Source organism: Dendrobates tinctorius, unplaced genomic scaffold (genome assembly GCF_039654945.1).
Source record: "Dendrobates tinctorius isolate UK_male_01 unplaced genomic scaffold, ASM3965494v1 ptg000128l, whole genome shotgun sequence".
Taxonomy (NCBI): Eukaryota; Metazoa; Chordata; class Amphibia; order Anura; family Dendrobatidae; genus Dendrobates; species Dendrobates tinctorius.
Window position 1 is genome coordinate 5,938,077 of NW_027361796.1, and position 19,683 is coordinate 5,957,759.

The window sequence follows — 19,683 nt, forward strand, 5'->3', positions numbered from 1 at the left end:
CAGTTCCCTCAAGGACCTGTATTCTCTCAATTCCATGCCAGGAAATACAGCCCCATATCATAACACTATCAGGATGTTTCATTGTAGCTGTCATACACTCTGGAATATAGTCTTCCTTTGGCCTTCTCCGAACATAACGCACTCCGTCACTACCAAAAATTGATATTCTTGTTTAATTGTTCAAGATTACTTTCTTCCAATCTTCAGTTGTCCAGCTAAGATGTTCTTTGGCCCAGGAAAATTCTATTACTTCTCTGTTTGAGATTCCAGATTGGCTTTTTCCTTCGTGTTCAAGCTTTCAGACCGGCATCAAGTAATCAGCGACGTACTGTTCTATCTGACACCGAAACACCTCCATCGTGCAAGAACTGGTTGAGTTCCTTGGCTGATGCTCTTCTGTTTTGCAAGGTTAACCTAACAATTCTTCTGTTTTTGGAGTTGTTGCCTATTTCCTTCCTCTTCCACTCTTAATCTTGATGCTGCAACTATCAGAAAAACTTGAACACAGCTTTTTCTAGAAGCAGTGACTCCACCATCCATCTCCCTAGCAATTTCTCTGAAACTGTATCCCTCCTTCCTCAAAATAATAGCCGTAGCTCTCTTTTTTGGAGACCAATCAGACCTCCTTCTGGCTGGCATGATTAAAATCTAAAAAAAACAATCATTCAGGAGTTTGTGAGCTCAAAATAGACATTTATAATTATTCAGTTAAAAAAAGAAATTTGAATACTAATAAAATACAAGAAATGAAAATTCTCTGACAGACATGTTATGAGAACCCACCTCCCACTGAATCTAATGCCTAGCATAGCAGCCATAATGGCCGAGTCGCACACAGAGTTTATGCAGCAGCCCGGCTGTGTATGCCAGATAGGCTTGTGCAGCTGATTACACAGGCAGTTTCTGGCCCGATCAGTATGACATACTGTTGATTACCAAACGCTCATGATATATAAACATTGTACAGAGTTAAAGGGTTAAGGAACAGCTCTCCAGTTTTAGAACATGTAAAGGCTTCTGTGCCTTTATCATAATTATCCAAATGCATTTAATGATGAGCCAAAAATAGTTCCACTATTGCAGATGCTAGAAAATCTCCTTTGACAGGAACCATTTTATTCTCATTTTGGATTGTTCGTATTTCCACTCACTTATCTATCTAATGATGACTGTTTTGAGTGACTACGTAGGCTGGACATCTGTGGTTCAGGGATAATGAAGACAAAATGTGAACAATTACTGGAAGATGAGATCAAATTAGCAGGACCCAGATAACGATCTCGGTGACACAGGCGTACAAGCAATTATTTTGTTACTGGACAGAAAGTTGACACAGAAAGTGAGCAATTGTCCAACCGGTGAGAATCTGTGAACTTGCAGCACTTTATGCGGAGACTCAGTTTTTCAGCGCTAATAACTTAAGAATGTCACCTTTGGTTTCAGGCTCTCTTCTGTTCGTCATTGTTACATCAACATTTGACCTTTCCATTCCTAGCTAATGTAACAGGTATACTTGTATTTGTCTGTGTTCAATGACTTTTAGTACTATTGTTAGGAAAGACCATGGGTGTAAAGCTGGTTCCCTCAAGGGAATCTGAAGTCAAGATTTCAGAAAACTACACCATCTAAAGTTCAAATGTAAGAAAAAAAAATAATTGGATGACGACACCCCTGAGTTTGGACATAGAAATCAACTAAGTAAATTCTAATTTCAGTTAGCACAGATAATGATACGCCGTAAAACCTATCTGACCTTACGCAAACTACTTTATGGTGAACAGCGTACACAATCTATAGCTTTTTGAAGAGGCACATAGCAATTAATGGCTAGCAGCAAGGCTAGATCATTAGATAGCAGATGATACTATAATAATGAAGAGCCGGATGCTCCAGTAATCGATTAGTAACGATGGTATGGTACTTTAAACAGACATAGGGAACAGGCTAAAGAACGGAGAAAATGACCATATGAAGAGTCCAGTAATTGCAATATGATTTCCCCTCTCTAATGGATTTAATAGAAATCACTGAGTACCTCAGAAAATCTGTAAAACTTAAAGAAAAAAAATCCTAATCAACTAAATTTTACAAGATCTCACAGCCCCATTGTGAGCAAGGCTAGAATGCATGTTATTATTAGAATCGATGTGAAGACCAAGGTACTTATCTTTGCTGAGCCTCAAAAGATGTGAAATCCAGAAGAGTAGGCTCCAGCGCACATAGTGCTGAGGGTTTTATTTTTAATGGACCTGGATCTTGAGTCCAGGTTTTAGGAATGATTGGAAGAGTTGGTTGGGATTAGTCTCCCATTCTCAAATCCAGGCTTTGCAGCCTTAAAAGGTTGCTGAGCTGTCTCAGATAGTTGTCTACAGTAGAAGTAAAGATGGAAACGCCTCTGGAATACTGGTCTGCTTTGCTAGAGGCAACCTAGGTCTGTGTAGGGAAGACTCTGGTTGCTTTACTCTTAAACCAGAGTCTAAAGGAGTGTGGACAATAATCTGTTCCGGTGAGCCAGCAGGGACATATATCTCAAATTGTTTTGTTTTCGGTTATACCTTTTGTACCCAGAGAAGGCTGTTTTGTTTGTGTTTTATCTGGAAGCTTATGGAAATAAGAAACTTAATTTGTTTTGGAACCTACTTCATTGAATGTTTAAATGCTAACAGCTACCAAATAAAGAGCATCCCTATAATATACATACACATTTTCATGCAACCAGTAGGCGTAATTTTAGATTCACACTTCCAGTTCTGTACAGAAAACTTTTTTACCAGTTTCATTATCATCACAGACAGGAATTACAATGAAAGGTAACACCTTTATATATAGTGACTCATACAGTCACAAAAGGTGATTGTCACAGTTGACCTTTTTCCTCTCACTTAACCCCTGATAGAGCCAATTTGGTACTTAAAGGGAACCTGTCAGCAGGATTGTGTACAGTAAACCACAGACAGTGTCAGGTCGGTGCCGTTATACTGATTACAACGATACCTTGGTTGATGAAATCCCTCTTATGGTTGTTCTTTAATCTTCATTTTTAGTTTGTAGTTAATGAGAATCTCGGGCCCTAAGGTGGAGTTGGTATATGTGGTGCTCTGATTAGACATTCATGATGCAGACTGCTGACTTCTCCCTCAGTGACCTGCCCCCTAGTTAGCATAATGAATACTTAACATACCGAAGAAAGAGACAAAAACGCTTCTGCAGGCAGGGCACCTGCTCTGCAGCATAATCACGTTTATTGTAGCAATAATACATTTTCTTGATATTATCCAGCTAGGGGGAAAAAAAAACAATTTGAAAATGGCACCCACAGCGCCTGCACGGTAGCCGCTATCGGTGTCTATAGCAGTGATCCGATAGCTGCTACTGCGCTACTAGCTGGATAATATCAAGAACTTGTACTTTTGGCACACTAAACATGCACCTGCCTGCAGAAGCGTTTTTTGTCTCTTTCTTCAGTATGTTAGGTATTCAATATGCAAACTAGGGGGCTGGTCAATGAGGGATCAGTGACCTGTCAGCAATCTGCATTATGAATAGCTAATCAGAGCACTACATACCCCAGCCCTGCCTTAGTACAGGAGAATCTCATTAACTACAAACTGAAAATAAAGATTAACCCCTTAATGACGGAGCCAATTTTGACTATTTCTGACCACTGTCACTTTATGAGGTTATAACTCTGGAACGCTTTAACGGATCCTACTGATTCTGAGGCTATGTGCACACGGTGCGGATCCTCCCGCGGATTTTTCCGCCTGGATTTTACTAAATCCGCAGGTCAAAAGACCTGCATTTTCCTGCGGATTTCTTCCTTTTCTTTTGCGGTTTTACTGCCGTTTTTGCGCGGTTTTCCACCTGCGGATTTGTAGAATGGAGCAGGTGGAAAACTGCAGCAAAACCGCACAAAAGAAGTCACATGCTGCTTTTTTTACGTGCAAAAACCGCACAGAAAAATCCGCAGCATGTGCACAGCGTATTTTTTTTCCATAGGCTATAATGGTACTGTACATCACCTGCAGTTCTGCTGCAGATCCGCAGTAGAAACCGCACCGTGTGCACAGACTCTGACCTTGTTTTCTCGTGCAATATTGTACTTCATGTTAGTGGTAAAATTTCATTGATATCACTTGCGTTTATTTGTGAAAAAAACGGAAATTTGGCAAAAATTTTGAAAATTTCGCAATTTTCCAACTTTGAATTTTTATGCCCTTAAATCACAGAGATATGGCACACAAAAAACTTAATAAGTAACATTTCACATATGTTTACTTTACATCAGCACAATTTTGGAACTAAAATTTTTTTTGTTAGGAAGTTATAAGGGTTAAAAGTTGACCAGCGATTTCTCATTTTTGCAACACCATTTTATTTTTACGGACCACATCACATTTGAAGTCACTTTGAGGGGTCTATATGATAGAAAATCCCCAAAAGTGACACCATTCTAAAAACTGCACCCCCCAAGGTGCTCAAAACCACATTCAAAAAGTTTATTAGCCCTTCAGGTGCTTCACAGGAATTAAACAATTACTTCAGGTCCAATTTTTTTTATTTTACCAATGGTAACAGGAGAAATTGGACTGCAAAAGTTATTGTGCAATTTGTCCTGAGTACGCTGATACCTGATATGTGGGGGGGAACCACTGTTTCAGCGCATGTCAGAGCTCAGAAGGGAAGGAGCTCCATTGAATGCAAAACTGGCTGGAATTCAGATCGGACGCCATGTCACGTTTGGAGAGCCCCTGATGTTCCTAAACAGTGGAAACCCCCCACAAGTGACCCCATTTTGGAAACTAGACCCCCCAAGGAACTTATCTAGATATGTGGTGAGAACTTTGAACCCACAAGGGCTTCACAGAAGTTTATAACGTACAGCCGTACAATTAAAAAATCATATTTTTTTCCACCATAATGATCTTTTCACCCCCAATTTTTATTTTCCCAAGGGTAACAGGACCCTAAAAGTTATTGTGCAATTTGTCCTGAGTACGCTGATACCCCATATGTGGGCATTAACGACTATTTGGGCGCATGGCAGAGCTCAGAAGGGAAGCAGCGCCATTTGACTTTTTTGGCTGGAATTGAGATCGGACATCATGTCGCGTTTGGAAAGCCCCTGATGTGCCAAAACAGTGGAAACCCCCCACAAATGACACCATTTTGGAAACTAGACCCCCCAAGGAACTTATCTAGATGTGTGGTGAGAACTTTGAACCCCCAAGGGTTTCACTGACGTTTATAACGTACAGCCGTACAATTAAAAAATCATATTTTTTCAACAAAAATGATCTTTTCACCCTCAATTTTTATTTTTCCAAGGGTAACAGTACCCCAAAAGTTATTTTGCAATTTGTCCTGAATTGTGCAATTTGTCCTGAGTATGCTGATACCCCATTTGTGGGTGTAAACCACTATTTGGGCGCATGGCAGAGCTCAGAAGGGAAGCAGCACCATTTGACTTTTTTGACTTTGGCTGGAATTGGGATTGGACGCCATGCCGCGTTTGGAAAGCCCCTGATGTGCCTAAACAGTGGAAAACCCCCACAAATTATACCATTTTGGAAAATAGACCCCCCCAAAGAACTTATCTAGATGTGTGGTGAGCACTTTGAACCCCCAAGGGCTTCACAGAAGTTTATAACGCCCGGGCGTGAAAAAAAAACAACAACTTTTTTTCCACAAACATGATCTTTTAGTCCCCAATTTTTTTTATTTTCCCAAGGGTAACAGGAGAAATTGGACCCCAAAAGCTGTTGTCCAATTTGTCCTGAGTACGCTGATACCCCATATGTGGGAGAAAAGTACTGTATGGGCACACGTCGGGGCTCGGAAAGGAAATAGTGATGTTTTTGAATGCAGACTTTGATGGAATGGTCTGCGGGTGTCATGTTGCGTTTGGAGAGCCTCTGATGTGCCTAAACTGTTGAAACTCCCCACAAGTGACCTCATTTTGAAAACTAGACCCCCCACGGAACTTATCTAGATGTGTGTTGAGCACTTTGTACCCCCAAGTGCTTCACAGAAGTTTATAACGCCCGGGCGTGAAAGTAAAAAAAATCATATTTTTTTCCACAAAAATGATATTTTTGCCCCCCCAAATTTTATTTTCCTAAGGGTAACAGGAGAAATTGGACCCCAAAATGTATTTCGCAATTTGTCCTGAGTAGGCTGATACCCCATATGTGGGGGTAAAACACTGTTTGGGCGCATGGCAGAGCTTGGAAGGGAAGGAGCACCATTTGACTTTTTCAACGCAGAATTGGCTGGAATTGAGATCAGATGCCATGTTGCGCTTGAAGAGCACCTGATGTGCCCAAACAATGGAAACCCCCCAATTCTAACTCCAATCCTAACCCTAATCTCAGCCCGGGTTTTTATGTTTTGCAACTGTCATGCGCTAAAAGACGCTTATTATTGTAAAAGTAGTTTTTGCATCACCACATTTTGAGAGCTATAATTTTTCCATATTTTGACCCAACCAAGTCATTTGAGGTCTCATATTTTGCCGGACGAGTTGACATTTTTATTGGTACCATTTTCGGGCACGTGACGTATTTTGATCGCTTTTTATTCCGATTTTTGGGACGCAGAATGAACAAAAACCAGCATTTCAAGAATTTCTTTTAGAGGGGTGCGTTTACACCGTTCCGCGTGCGGTAAAATTGATAAAGCGGTTTTATTCTTCGGTCAGTACGATTACAGCGATACCTCATTTATGTCATTTTTTTTATGTTTTGTGAAAAATGAGGATGAATGATCTCATGGAGATCAACATCCAACACTCATGGAGACACCATCACATGTTTCTCAACGCAGTGATTCTAGAGCAATGCCCCCATCCCTTATGGGAAATATGTAAAACATGCAAAACACAAGCCGCGGAGACACCATCACATGTTTCTCAATGCAAGCAATGACTAGCCAGGTCTTTCCCCGGGAAAGAACAACCACGGGCAGTCTCCAATGAAGGAAACCACCTATGCCAAAACATGGTATCCATCCACAGACAGCTGTTTCGGGGTATTGCCCCTCATCAGTGTGGAGTAGGAAACTGGCCAGCAGGAGCAATGCCTAGTAGAAGACTGTGAAAAATGAGGATGAATGAACTCATGGAGATCAACATCCAACACTGCGGAGACACCATCACATGTTTCTCAACGCAGTGATTCTAGAGCAATGCCCGCATCCCTTATGGGAAATATGTAAAACATACAAAACACAAGCCGCGGAGACACCATCACATGTTTCTCAACGCAAGCACTGTGGATGGAAACCATGTTTTGGCATAGGTGGTTTCCTTCATTGGAGACTGCCCTTCCCGTGGTTGTTCCTTCCCGGGGATGGTGTCTCCGCGGCTTGTGTTTTGCATTTTTTTTATGTTTCAGCGCTTTTATGCAATGAAAACAATTTTATATAAAAAAATAATTATTTTTGCATTGATTTATTCTGCTGTAACTTTTTTATTTTTTCGCTGATGACGCTGTGTAGCGGCTCGTTTTTTGCGGGAAAAGATGACGTTTTCAGCGGTACCATGGATATTTATATGCGTCTTTTTGATCGCGCGTTATTGCACTTTTTGTTCGGCGGTATGATAATAAAGCATTATTTTTTGCTTTGTTTTTTCTTTTTCTTTTTTAAGGGGTTCGCTAAAGGGGTTAACTAATGGGACAGTTTTATAGGGCGGGTCGTTACGGACTCGGCGATACTAAATATGTGTACTTTTATTTATTTATTTTTTTTATTTCCAAAAAATGAATTTATTAGGGAATATTTCTTTTTTTTTTTTAATTTATTTAGCGATTTTTTTATACATTATTTTTACACTTTTATTTTTTTTTTTAATAACTTTATTACACTGTCCCAGGGGGGATATCACTGTCATGTGTGAGATCGCTGATCTGACACATCACAGATCGCTGTTGCAGATCAGCGATCTGGCACAGGAACTGCAGCAGGCTTCCTCATGCCTGCGCTCTGCAGGCAGTGATGAAGCCAGCTCCCTGCAGGCCCCCGCCACCGTATTGGATTCAGGAACCTGCAGGGAAGGAGGCCCCCGCAGCAGCGCAGCACATCGCGCTGCTGCGGGGGTCTCAGGGAAGCACGGAGGGAGCCCCCTCCCTGCCGATGCTTCCCTAAACCCCCGGTACAATGCGATCGTCACGCCTCATAACGCAAGTCTGAAAGTAGCCTTAGTAGGATGTTATAAGGATTAAAAGTTGACTTGCGATTTCGAATTTTTCCAACAAAATTTACAAAACCATTTTTTAAGGAACCACCTCACATTTGAAGTGAGTTTGGGGGGGATCAAAATAACAGAAAATACCCAAAAGTGACAAGATTCAAAAAACTGCACCCCTCAAGGTGCGCAAAAACACATTCAAGAAGTTTATTAACCCTTCAGGTGCTTCACGAGAACTAAAGGAATGTGGAAGGAAAAAATGAACATTTTACCTTTTTGACAAAAAATTAGTTTGGAACCAAACTTTTTTATTTTCACAAGGGTCCAGAAGAAAATGGACCACAAAATTTGTTGCGCAATTTCTCCTGTGTATGCCGATACCACATATGTGGGGGAAAGCCACTGTTTGGGCGCATGGCAGGTGTCACAATCCATTTTTTTATCTGTCAGTTTGGGCTGCTCGAATATTAAACCTTTTTTCCTTTCAGGTCATCGGGGGTTAATATCAGTTTTTGCCCCTGGTGGCCACTGGTGTTACTGCATGCTTAATTAGTCTGCTGGAGACCACTCCCACCTTCCTATATAAGGTTACCTGGTACACCAGCTCACCAGCTAGCTGCTGGTAATACAGTTCATTTGGAAACTAACCGTGGTGAAGACTGGACCTACCTGGTGCAGAGGGGGTTCAGCTTATCTGGAGCAGTGGTAATGCTACTGAAGAGAGGAGCTATCAGTAACAGTGGTGCTTCAGCTGAATGTGGTCAAGTGGCTAACTCTGCTGTCTAGGAGCATTGCAGCAGAGCAAGCTAAGTTTTGTTTTTTAGTTGCTTTAACCCCGTGGTGTGTTTTTTCTTTCCTTTCGTGTTATTGGTGCAGTACACTTTTTCCCTGTCTCACCTCCTGGGGAGGGGGTTGGGGGGGTTTAGCTCAGGGCTAAACATGAGACAGGGACAGGTCGGGGACTTGGGCCTCACTACCATCAAGTGTACCCCCAAGTAAAGGAAAGTCAGGGCACCTCCTTAGCCTGAGGGGCAGTTCAGGGGCCCAGGTTCCACGTCTCCTGTTTTTTCCCTACTGCCCCGTGACAGCAGGGCTCAGATGGGAGGGAACAGCGTTTAACTTTTTGAAAGCAAAATTGTGTGGCATCAATGGTGTGCGCCATGTCGCGTTTCGAGACCCCATGATAAACCTAAACAGTGGAAACCCCCCAATTCTAACTCCAACCCTAAAACAGCCCTAACCCCCAACACATACCTAACCCTAATCCCAACCCTAACCCCAACACCACAACCCTAACCCCAAGACTAACCTCCCCTTGACGTCACATCAGGTATCGCTAGACTGGAACTGCCTTCCACCACACCAAAGCCTTCATTTGATTTCACTGACACGTCACTTCCGGTTTCGCGATACCGGAAGTGGCACCAGCAGCGCACATTTATAACCCACTGCTAACAATGCTCTCACACCACACAACGGGGAACTTCTACCTAGAAACAAGCCTTACGGTCAGTATTCCTCCTCCACCTACCTATGCATACCCCTATCCAGTACCTCAACATTTTTCAATTTTCATGCTTACCCCAACAGGTCCAAACTCCTTGAAAGAGTTTCCCCAGCACTTTACCCCTGGTTGCCTATCACATAGGTTGGTACTACCCCCATTACTACTTAATCTCTTCTTTTTAACCTTCTTTTTTCTGCGCTTTCATTATATCCCATCATATACAGGTTTGATGGGAAACTTAAAACTATAGTAGATATGACTTTTAGTTTAACACCTACCTAGTTAGTATACTTAACCATTATCAGGCCTCAGATTACATACAATTTTTCTTGAATCTCTACTCACAAAATTCAGGTCATTCAACTCAGGTTCTACCGCAGGACTCACCGCTTTGTCTTTTACCCAGCCCTCACAAATAAGCTGTAGTTTGTACAATTCTTTTGATGTTTTTTGTATATATATTTGTCTATTTTTTTTTAGTTTTTATAATACATTAATGATTGTGTACCTTTCTTGTAACAATTCTTGAAAAAGACTCAGGATTGGGTCGAAACGTTGCTTGTATAGGCTAGTTTCACATTTGCGTTTGGAGGAGCAGCGGACGCTAGCTGTGAAGCTCCGCCCCCTCCCGCGCCTCCTCCGGTCAGCTCCGCCTATGGGCGCAAGTCGCTATATGCGGCCTGCGTACCCTATCTTTAGCATTGGGTATGCAGGCCATGCGCAGGTATGCTTTTGCTGCCACATGCGTCCTTTTGACGGTGCGGCAAGCGCACCAAAATGTAACACGTTGTGTTTGGCACAGGTCACCGCACCGTCAAAAGGACGCATGCGGTGGCAAAAGCATACCTGCTCACCCAATGCTAAAGATAGGGTACGCAGGCCGCATGCAGTGGCATGCGCCCATAGGCAGAGCTGACCGGAGGAGGTGCGGCAGGGGACGGAGCTTCACGCCGAGGGTTCGCTTCACCTCCAAACGCAAATGTGAAACCAGCCTTACTGCGATCTTCCGAATCATCAATTTTTGTTACAATACTACTGTAGTGATTATTGTAAATAAAACTTCACATTTTGCATTCACTTATGAGTGCGGCTGTTTTTCCTACTTATTTGAATAGGGAATAGGAGGCGGATGTGCAGTACCGGGCTGGGCCACTATCAAAGACAAATCAGCTATGCAATTAAGCAGTTCCGGACGGCGGCTGCCGACACCAGCTGATTGCTGTTGGTTCCAGACCCCGACCGATCAGATATTGATGATCTATCCTAAGGATGTCACCAATGACCAAGAAGTGGATAACCTCTTTAATTAGAACTATCATGGACTACATGTAGGAGGCATGATATTTTTAAGCAGAGCAATGCACTAGATGTAAATTTGGCACTTGCTTGCTACATCTGTATGGAGATATAGCTAAGATTCACTTACCTGAAGTTGGGAGTTCATTAACATGAATTCCTGCTGTTTCTTCATGTTTTCGTCCATAGATCTAGACAATAAGGACCCCATTTCTAAAAACAGATAGATAAAATCAGTTAACACTAGAGAGTCAAAAATTATTTAAAGAGTGAAAATTAAAACAAATAATGCTTCTAAACAAGTACAAGCAGTAAAATATGCATATTTGTAGCTCTATAAATGAGCAACACAGATACGGTAAGGCTCCACAAAACTCCATGAGCAATGCGAAATAGATACTTACCACATTGTCTTTGGGATATATGTGTTACCCTTTACAATAAAGCTGGTGCATCCAAAGCTCAAACATTGTTTTTTACATCTATTCACCTGTTGGTGCTGTGTGGTGGCCATTTTTGCTATGCCTATAAGGTGATGTGACCTGAAGTCACGTGGTTTTGCCTTAAGGAATGGGTGCTGTGTGGCACCAGGTCGCTCCCTTCGATACTGAAGTATTGGTATAGTATTACGCCACACCTATAAGGTTCCATTAAGAGGTTTGCTGTGACGTGTTAATGGGCTTCATACAGTCTGATCAGAATGTTAGACTAGAACTACCTGTTCAGTAAATTTTATTTAGACACAATAGACCAATGTATAAGTTTTGGCTGTGAAGGCCATATCTTCTACAACTATGGTCCACTCATGCTGGGTTCCTCTGCTCTTATTAGTGGTGTGGTGCCGCTGCACTGCAGGGCAGACTTACCCCTAAGCATATAGTCATACTCTGGACTGAGCGGAGGACGGATAGAAGACAGTAGCATCTACTGGAGCAAAAGAAAGGGGCAGCAATTATGGAGCATAAGGCATGAGTGACGCATAAGCAGACAGTAAATTACAAAATAAGGTAGTGTAAAATAGTTTGATCCTGTTTTATTTAATAAAAATGTAGAAGAAAGTTATTCTTTGATTTGCATTTAGATTTTGTGACCATAAACATATGGCATGCAAACTATATTGGGACAGATCATAGGGCTACGTTAGAATAACCGGCCAATTTTAATCAGCAGGATTGCAAAGATTAGTTTTTTAAAAGGACCGAATGTTCATGTGAAAATAATTCCATCATGCACTAATATCCTCTGCATTTGTGGCGAGACTCACCTAATCAAGTCTATGGGCCCGATTCATCAAAGCTTTCACGGCAGAACACTAGCGTAAAAGCTTTGGAAAGTCGCAGAATTTAGGCACTACTTGGAGTTGCACCTAAATTTTGAGACTTTTGGTGTCTTCACACCAGTTTCTCCCAAAATGGGCAGAGGTGGGGCCGGACGGGGCGTGACTGATGCTCATTAAATTCACGAGGAGCAGCACCGATTGCTTCGGCACAAATCTTACTCCAGCAGGGTCTGGAGTCGGGATTTGGCGAGCCACACACAGAGGTGTACGCCACTTGTCTGACGCGCCTGATATACGCCTCTTCATGAATAAGGAGCGTCTGACTCCAGCACATCTCATCAATACTGGAGGGGACAATGTCAGCCTTGAGGACTCAGGCATAATGAGTGTACAAAAAATACCATAAGGATCAACTGTAAACCATTCAATTTTCCTATGGATACGTTGCCGTTCTTAACACGAGAAACTGTATTTGATCTTGTAAATTTTATTAATTGCTGATGTATAAATACCGATGAAAGATCGTCAGCTATTTCTGGATGAAATTCTTATGTTTTTTTTTATACAACCATATAAACTTATCCTTAATAAGATCATTCTGTCCACATACCGCATGTAAACTGTAGGCAGCACATTCCCTGTTTACACGGGGCGATGCACAAAAACCAACAAAAGTTAAAATCTAAATTTTTATCTAAAGGAGATGGAACATAAACCTTTTTTAAATTGGGAATGAGCTACCGTACTCTGGTGATCAGAGGCATTGAAATACGTAGTAAGCACCAACAAATGGACCCAACGTCTTTTTGGGGCACCACACAACTGATGAACAACAATACTGATTTGAAAGAAATTTACAACCAGCATACCGGCCGACATGGCTGACATTTGGCGCCAGCTGCAGCAACGGCTCTGATGTGAACATTACAGCAAGCTGCAGTGAAAGTATGTTTTGGCTGTTGGGTATATTTGAGAATTCGCGAATAGTAGAGGAAGGGCATCTATGCGACCGGGCATGGCACATGTGTGATCGGTCAGAATGGGGAGCCGCACTCTGCCAAATACGGTAAACATTGCCGAGGGGGATAAAAGTTCAATTCCTCCCAGCAGCGAAAGATTTCAGTGCCGCAGTGTCAGAGCGCTATTAGCCTATAGATTAACCCTATATCTGTAGGTTTATAGTGTAATTTTACATAACAGGTTCCCTGGAAAAGGTTTTCTGGTGCATTTTTTTTAAAATAAGCTCTCCGTGGGTCCAGTGTTGAGTCTCCGCTGCTGCTCCTGGTGTCTTTTATCGCTTGCATTGCTGATGTCAGGTTGGCAGCACGCAGTTCAGCCGCTCTGCCCGAGTTGATCGCTAACAGATTAATGCGATATTGGACCTGCAGGCAACAAAAGATACCAGGAGAGAAGCAGTGGAGACTCAACATTGGACCTAGGTAGGGTATATTCACACATCCATGTATCAATACAGCGTTATTGATGTATCAATATCCATGTGGTCTGAGTACTGATGCAGGGACCGCACCCGGGTCTCAAAACCCAAACTGCACGGCCTCATATATGAATAAAAGGCTGACCAGTTTGGGTCTGGAAACCCAACACGCGGACTGTGAATCATAAACCATGACACATAGATGCACAAATGGGCATTAAGCAGTTTATTTTCTTTTAAGCAAACTGCGGTCAAGGACAGGGATTTTCAAAATCTGGAATACCCCTTTAAGGGGTTGCATTCAAAACTATAGCTCATCCCAAAAAAAACAAAAACTAGGTGTGGAATTATTGGTGAAATATATGGGTCAATTTACTAAAGCTCTTTGAAGAATATGCCGACTGAATGGGTGTGGTTGTGTCTGCAATAACATGTGCAGAAGGAAGGAGAGAAAGATGGAAGGGGAAGGAGGGAAAGATGGAAGAGGAATGAAGGAAAGGAGCGAGAAGGAAGGGGAGAAAGAGGGTAAAGGAAGGAAGGAGAGAAAAGGTCAAGAAGGAAGGAGAGAAAGACGAAAGGGGAAGGAGGGAGAAGAGTGAGAAGGAAGGGGAGAAAGACGGAAGGGGAAGGGGAGAAAGACGGAAGGGGAAGGGGAGAAAGACGGAAGGGGAAGGGGAAAAAGGAAGGGGAGAAAGAGGGTAAAGGAAGAAAGGGGAGAAGGAGGGAAAGGGTCAAGAAGGAAGGAGAGAAAGACGGAAGGGGAAGGAGGAAATGGACTGAGAAGGAAGGGGAGAAAGGTGTATGTTTTTTCTGTGTCCCTTTTTGTATACATAGGGTGGTCAAGGGCGTTACTAGGGACGCCGACGTTGAGCGGGGGCGCCATGTCGTCAAGAACTAGGGTGCCAACCTCCGCGGATAGGAAGGGCCTTATTAGGGCATTATAGTTTTTTGCGCCTCTTTTGGTATTTATATGTAGAATATGCAAGTGTATTTTCTCTGACCCCCTGGTATCATGTGACTTCACATATGTATGTTCCCTTTTAATTATTAAATTAAAAGCTATATTTTAGGGGTTTTCCCTTTTTGTGCTTTCTGGTTTACTGAGAAAGATGGAAGGGGGAAGGAGGGAAAGGGGCAAAAAGGAAGTGGAAAAAGACGGAAGGGGAAGGAGCGAGAAGGAAGGGGGAGAAAGATGGAAGGGGAGAAAGGGGCAAAAAGGAGAGAAAGAGGAAAGGTGGGAAAGGGGCGTGAAGGAAGAAGAGAAAGGCGGAAGGGGAAGGAGGGAAAGGAGCGAGAAGGAGGAGAGAAAGACGGAAGGGGAAGGGGAGAAAGAGGGTGAAGGAAGGAAAGACGGAAGGGGAAGAAGGGAAAGGAGCGAGAAGAAAGGGGAGAAAGACTGAAGGGGAAGGAGTGAGAAGGAAGGGGAGAAAGGCAGGAGGGAAAGGGGCAAAATGAAGGGGAGAAAGAGGGTAAAGGAAAGAAGAGAAAGACGGAAGGGGAAGGGGAGAAAGAGGGTGAAGGAAGGAAAGACGGAAGGGGAAGGAGGGAAAGGAGCGAGAAGGAAGGAGAGAAAGACAGAAGGAGAAGGAGCGAGAAGGAAGGGGAGAAAGGCAGGAGGGAAAGGGGCAAAATGAAGGGGAGAAAGAGGGTAAAGGAAAGAAGAAGAGAAAGACGGAAGGGGAAGGGGAGAAAGAGGGTGAAGGAAGGAAAGAAGGAAAGACGGAAGGGGAAGGAGGGAAAGGAGCGAGAAGAAAGGGGAGAAAGACGGAAGGAGAAGGAGCGAGAAGGAAGAGGGTAAAGGAAAGAAGAAGAGAAAGAGGGAAGGAGGGGAAGGAAGGAGAGAAAGAGAGAAGGTAAACAAACAGGATAAGGAGAGTGAAGGGAAAGGAAGGAGAGAAAGAAAGGGAAGCAGATAAAGAAGGGGAGAGAGGGAGGGGGACAAAGAGGTAAGGAAGGAGAGATAAGGGAAAGGATGGAAGGAAACAAAAATGAAGGGTTTAAGAAGGAAGTAAAGAAAAAAAAGAAAGGAAAATCTAAAGAGCAGATAACTGTAAGCTACTGCAGCCATGACAGCACGTGTGGGGAGCACTCCTGGATCCCGGTGCCAGCCGGCCACACTTGCTTCTTCCATGCATGGCTATCTCACCCCGTCAGCTGGCCCTGCACACGGGGAATGACAAGCTATGAGACGTAAATGCTCTTTTTACCGTGCGGATCAGTCCCAGTCCTGGGCTCCTTTCCTAGAAGTCGTTATAGGGCGGAGGAGAAAGGTCAAGGCTGTGCTTTGTCAATGACAGGGCTCATTAACTGTATACGCCCCGCATTGAGCAGGGAGGATAATTACAATCCACAAAGTACGTGAGGCCTCGTCTCCAGCACCATAGGAGTTAAGAGAAGGTGTAGCTGCACGTACAGGAAGGGCGTGTCTGCAGCGGGTGGGCGTGTCAGGCGGGCGAAAAGCGATATTTGCCTGAGGCTTTGACAGTTCATAGGTACTGGGCTTGTGCGACATCTACTGGTCAGTTTCAAGTGATGCAACGTGGTAAACGTGCTAGCTTCTCTTCAGTCACATGATCTTCTGCTATAACGTGAGGGAGAAGTCACGTGACTGGGAATGTGGCGAGAACGTCATTTCCAACACAGCAGTGACTGTAGTTACTGTCACCGTCATGAGTCATGACTGTGGTATGTATAGGAAATTCACCCCTGCAGCCTGCAGGCATAAGGTTTATTTGCGGTTTTGCCTGCGGTTTTACACCTCATAAGGCTGTGTGCACACGCTGCGGATTAGGTGCGGATTCATCCGCACGGATTTTGCAAAAACCGCAGATAAAACCGCAGGTCAAAAGACCAGGATTATCTGCGGTTTTGCCTGCGGTTTGGTCCTGCGGATTCACCATCTCCACAATGGTGGAGATAGGAACCCGCAGCGGTTTCCGCAGAAAGAATTGACATGTAATTCTTTCTGCGGTTTCAAAACCGCAGCAAATCCGCGCGGATTTTTCCGCAACGTCTACACAGCGTTTTTTTTTACCATTAATTTGAATGGTACTGTACACCGCAGCTAAAACTGCTGCGGGTCCGCAGCGGCCAAAAACGCAGCGTGTGCACATACCCTTACACCTCATCCATTATGAGGTGTTAAACTGCAGATATTTGTCCTGCGTTTTTTCTCCAAAATCCGCACACCAAAAAAACTACATGTGCACATAGCCTGACACTATAGAAATACCCATGACATGGCGAGCTAAAAAGCTGCACTATGGAACGTTGGGCTCAGTGACAACAGAGCTAATAAAATATGGCCGCTGTTCAGAACTGACGTTGTTATTAGTGGTAGTCACAGGATATTTGGGGCTCACTCATGCAGGGGTTTGTAGTGTTTTAATGCATGTAACATTTGCATGAGTTTCAAGATATTTTAATACATACGCTTTTAAAATTGACTTGTGAAGGTGTTTTTTAGAGGGTTAGGCTGGTTTCACATTTGCGCTTTTGTGCGCAGCGCATCGTGCGCACCCGTGCGCATGCGCACTGCGCACCTATGTTTAACATGACGTGCGCATGTTTTTGCGCACACTTGCGTTTTCGTGCGCATGCGTTTTTTTGTCTTTTGCGCCAGGTGCGCCAGACGCAACATGTTGGATTTTTTGGTGCGCCCTGTCTCGGCAAAAAAACGCATGCGCACGCTTGCGCACGGAATGCGCAAAAACAACACATTGAAGTCTATGGTAACGCATGCGTGCGCATGGTCTTGCGCACGGTTGCGTTTTTTTACGCATGCGTTTTTGAGTGAAACAAGTCTAGAATGTTCTCTAGACAATGGAAAAAACATCACACTTAAAAACGCATGCGCATAAAAAACGCCAACGCATGCAAAAAACGCATGTAAAACGCAAACAACGCTGCGTTTTTTTTACACATCAGCGTGCGCATGATGTTAAAAAAACGCGCGTTTGTTTTGCGTTTTTCTTTGCGTTTTTTATGCGCCCGATGCGCTGCGCAAAAAAAACGCTAATGTGAAACTAGCCTTAGTGTCCCGCAGTGCAACTACTGTATGTGTTCCACGTCCTCCTGCCATCCGAAAATTCAGACCTTCGCCCTGGTTGTATGGGGGGGGGTCTTTCACCTCGTGCCGTAGCTGTACTATCTCACCCTACACCTGTGACTTAATTTCAAGCTCATAGACCCTGACTATTACAGGCCTTTAATGGTATTAGTTGTCTCGTATGGGCCAATGGAAACTTTTGTGCTCCTCCAAGGCTCCAGGGCCTGGATGTGATTGCAATCCCCTGCCCCCATCCCATCGCCAATGCCTGATATTGCACAGGCGCCGGCGACAGGGCCAGTTTTAGCATTTGTATTTACATGCACTGAGTTCAGGACGCTAAATGAGTGTGATCGACAATATTGAAGTCGTTCAACGCTTGTTTCCCGCCCTCTTTCCACCTCTGAGAAAGAATGATGGGGACAGAATAATCACTAATAGATCACCATACAGTATCATGTTATCAACAGCACATCTACTATTTACACCTGTGATGTGCTGCTGAGAACAATGATTTTTGTTCCGGCATAAACAATCCAATCACTCGATGAATATGCAGCATTTTGCTTGTTTAGTATAATACACCCCATAATCCTCCATATATTATAATGTGCACCACAGTCCTCTATATTGTAAAATGCACACCCCATAGTCTTCCATATAATGTGCCCCATAGTCCTCCATATAGTATAATACACTCCTCAGTCCTCCATATAGTATTATACATTTCACATAGTCCTCCATATAGTATAATACACACCTCATAGTCCTCCATATATTAAAATACACTGCTCAGTCCTCCACATAGTATAATACACTCCTCATAATGCACCGCCATAGTCATCCATGTAGTACAGTTAACTTCCTATAGTATAATGCACCCCATTGTTCTTCATATAGTATAATGTATTCCCCATAGTCCTCGATACAGTATAATACAGCCCACATATAGTATAATGCAGCCACCCTATAGAGCATAATGCAGGGGATAGTTGCCCAAAAGGGGTGGAGTTTCCAAAAGGGGCAGAATCGGTTACCTCAGGGAACAGCGGTGTTTGTGTCTTACTTATTCTGAGTGCGGCATAGACTTTCCGCATGACAACAGGCCGCAGGTGTGTACCGTGATGTTATACCGTGAAGGAGTCTCTGGACAGCTGGACTCAAAGAGTCAGATGACTCTGACGGGAACTCCTCTCGTTCTCTGTCTGACCGAGAAAAAAGTCAAGGTTCGCTGCATCCATGGGGTCACTGTGGACTATACTGTGGACAGAGTGATGATTGCTATGTCCAAAAGTGTCAAGTGCCAAGATGGAGTTATAACACTGAACTTATTGTACCCCTTTGACAGGGGCCGGGACTTTGTGTTCTTTGAAGATGCATGGGAAGTTGATGAAGTGTGGGGTTGCTCAGAGGAGAGGCGGAACGGTCATATGGAAGCCCCACTACAGCAGCAGGCTGTGCGGGTTCCTGTTAATGGGATGTATAAGGAGGAGGAGGTAGCGCCACCTAAAGGTGATAGTCCAGAGTTCGGGGTGACCGGAAGAATGTGTGGGCTGACCAACTCGGGGACTTAGCTGGGGTGACCAAACGTGTGACCGTGGGAAGCAGGGGAGCTCCAGGGAAGGGGTCCGACACCTGTTTAAGTGGGGATTTGCTGTTCCAAGATGACAGACTGAGTGAGGGTGACTCCAATTCAGACTGTGACTCGAATGCAAGTGAAAGAGTATGCAGTAAGGGGAAGCTGAGTAAAAATGGCAGATTTTCCTCTCATCGCCAGGACCGCGGAAAGGCAGGACAGGCTACACCCAATGTTAGGAATCTGGGTTCTATGCTGCCTATGCGGGAATCCAGATTCTCACATTTGTCTCCTGAGGCCAAGTCCTTTTTTTCCAACTTCTGAGCATGCCCATGGGACGAGCTCCCATTGGAG

General features: G+C 43.7%; 2 protein-coding genes across 4 annotated transcripts in view; one reads left to right on the top strand and one right to left on the bottom strand.

The window, feature by feature from the left end:
- PLGRKT (plasminogen receptor with a C-terminal lysine) overlaps positions 1–16,122 on the bottom strand; it is an 85,900-nt gene extending 69,778 nt beyond the window's left edge. The window contains exons 1-2 of the mRNA XM_073542634.1: positions 15,913–16,122; positions 11,122–11,204 (exon numbers count right to left, since the gene is read on the bottom strand). Coding sequence (XP_073398735.1) covers positions 11,122–11,202 — 81 coding nt within the window. The 5' untranslated portion in view covers positions 11,203–11,204; positions 15,913–16,122. The remainder of the gene's footprint in view (positions 1–11,121; positions 11,205–15,912) is intronic.
- Positions 16,123–16,304: 182 nt separating this feature from the next.
- Positions 16,305–19,683, top strand: part of LOC141047547 (programmed cell death 1 ligand 1-like) — a 129,943-nt gene continuing 126,564 nt past the window's right edge. Inside the window, exon 1 of one of the 3 annotated variants that reach the window (XM_073542637.1) lies at positions 16,305–16,390. Coding sequence is in view for 1 of the 3 variants with exons in the window: in XM_073542639.1 (XP_073398740.1) it covers positions 16,375–16,390 (16 nt within the window). In the remaining 2 variants the exon portion in view is untranslated. The remainder of the gene's footprint in view (positions 16,391–19,683) is intronic. The other 2 variants (XM_073542639.1, XM_073542638.1) reach the window with 2 other exon arrangements.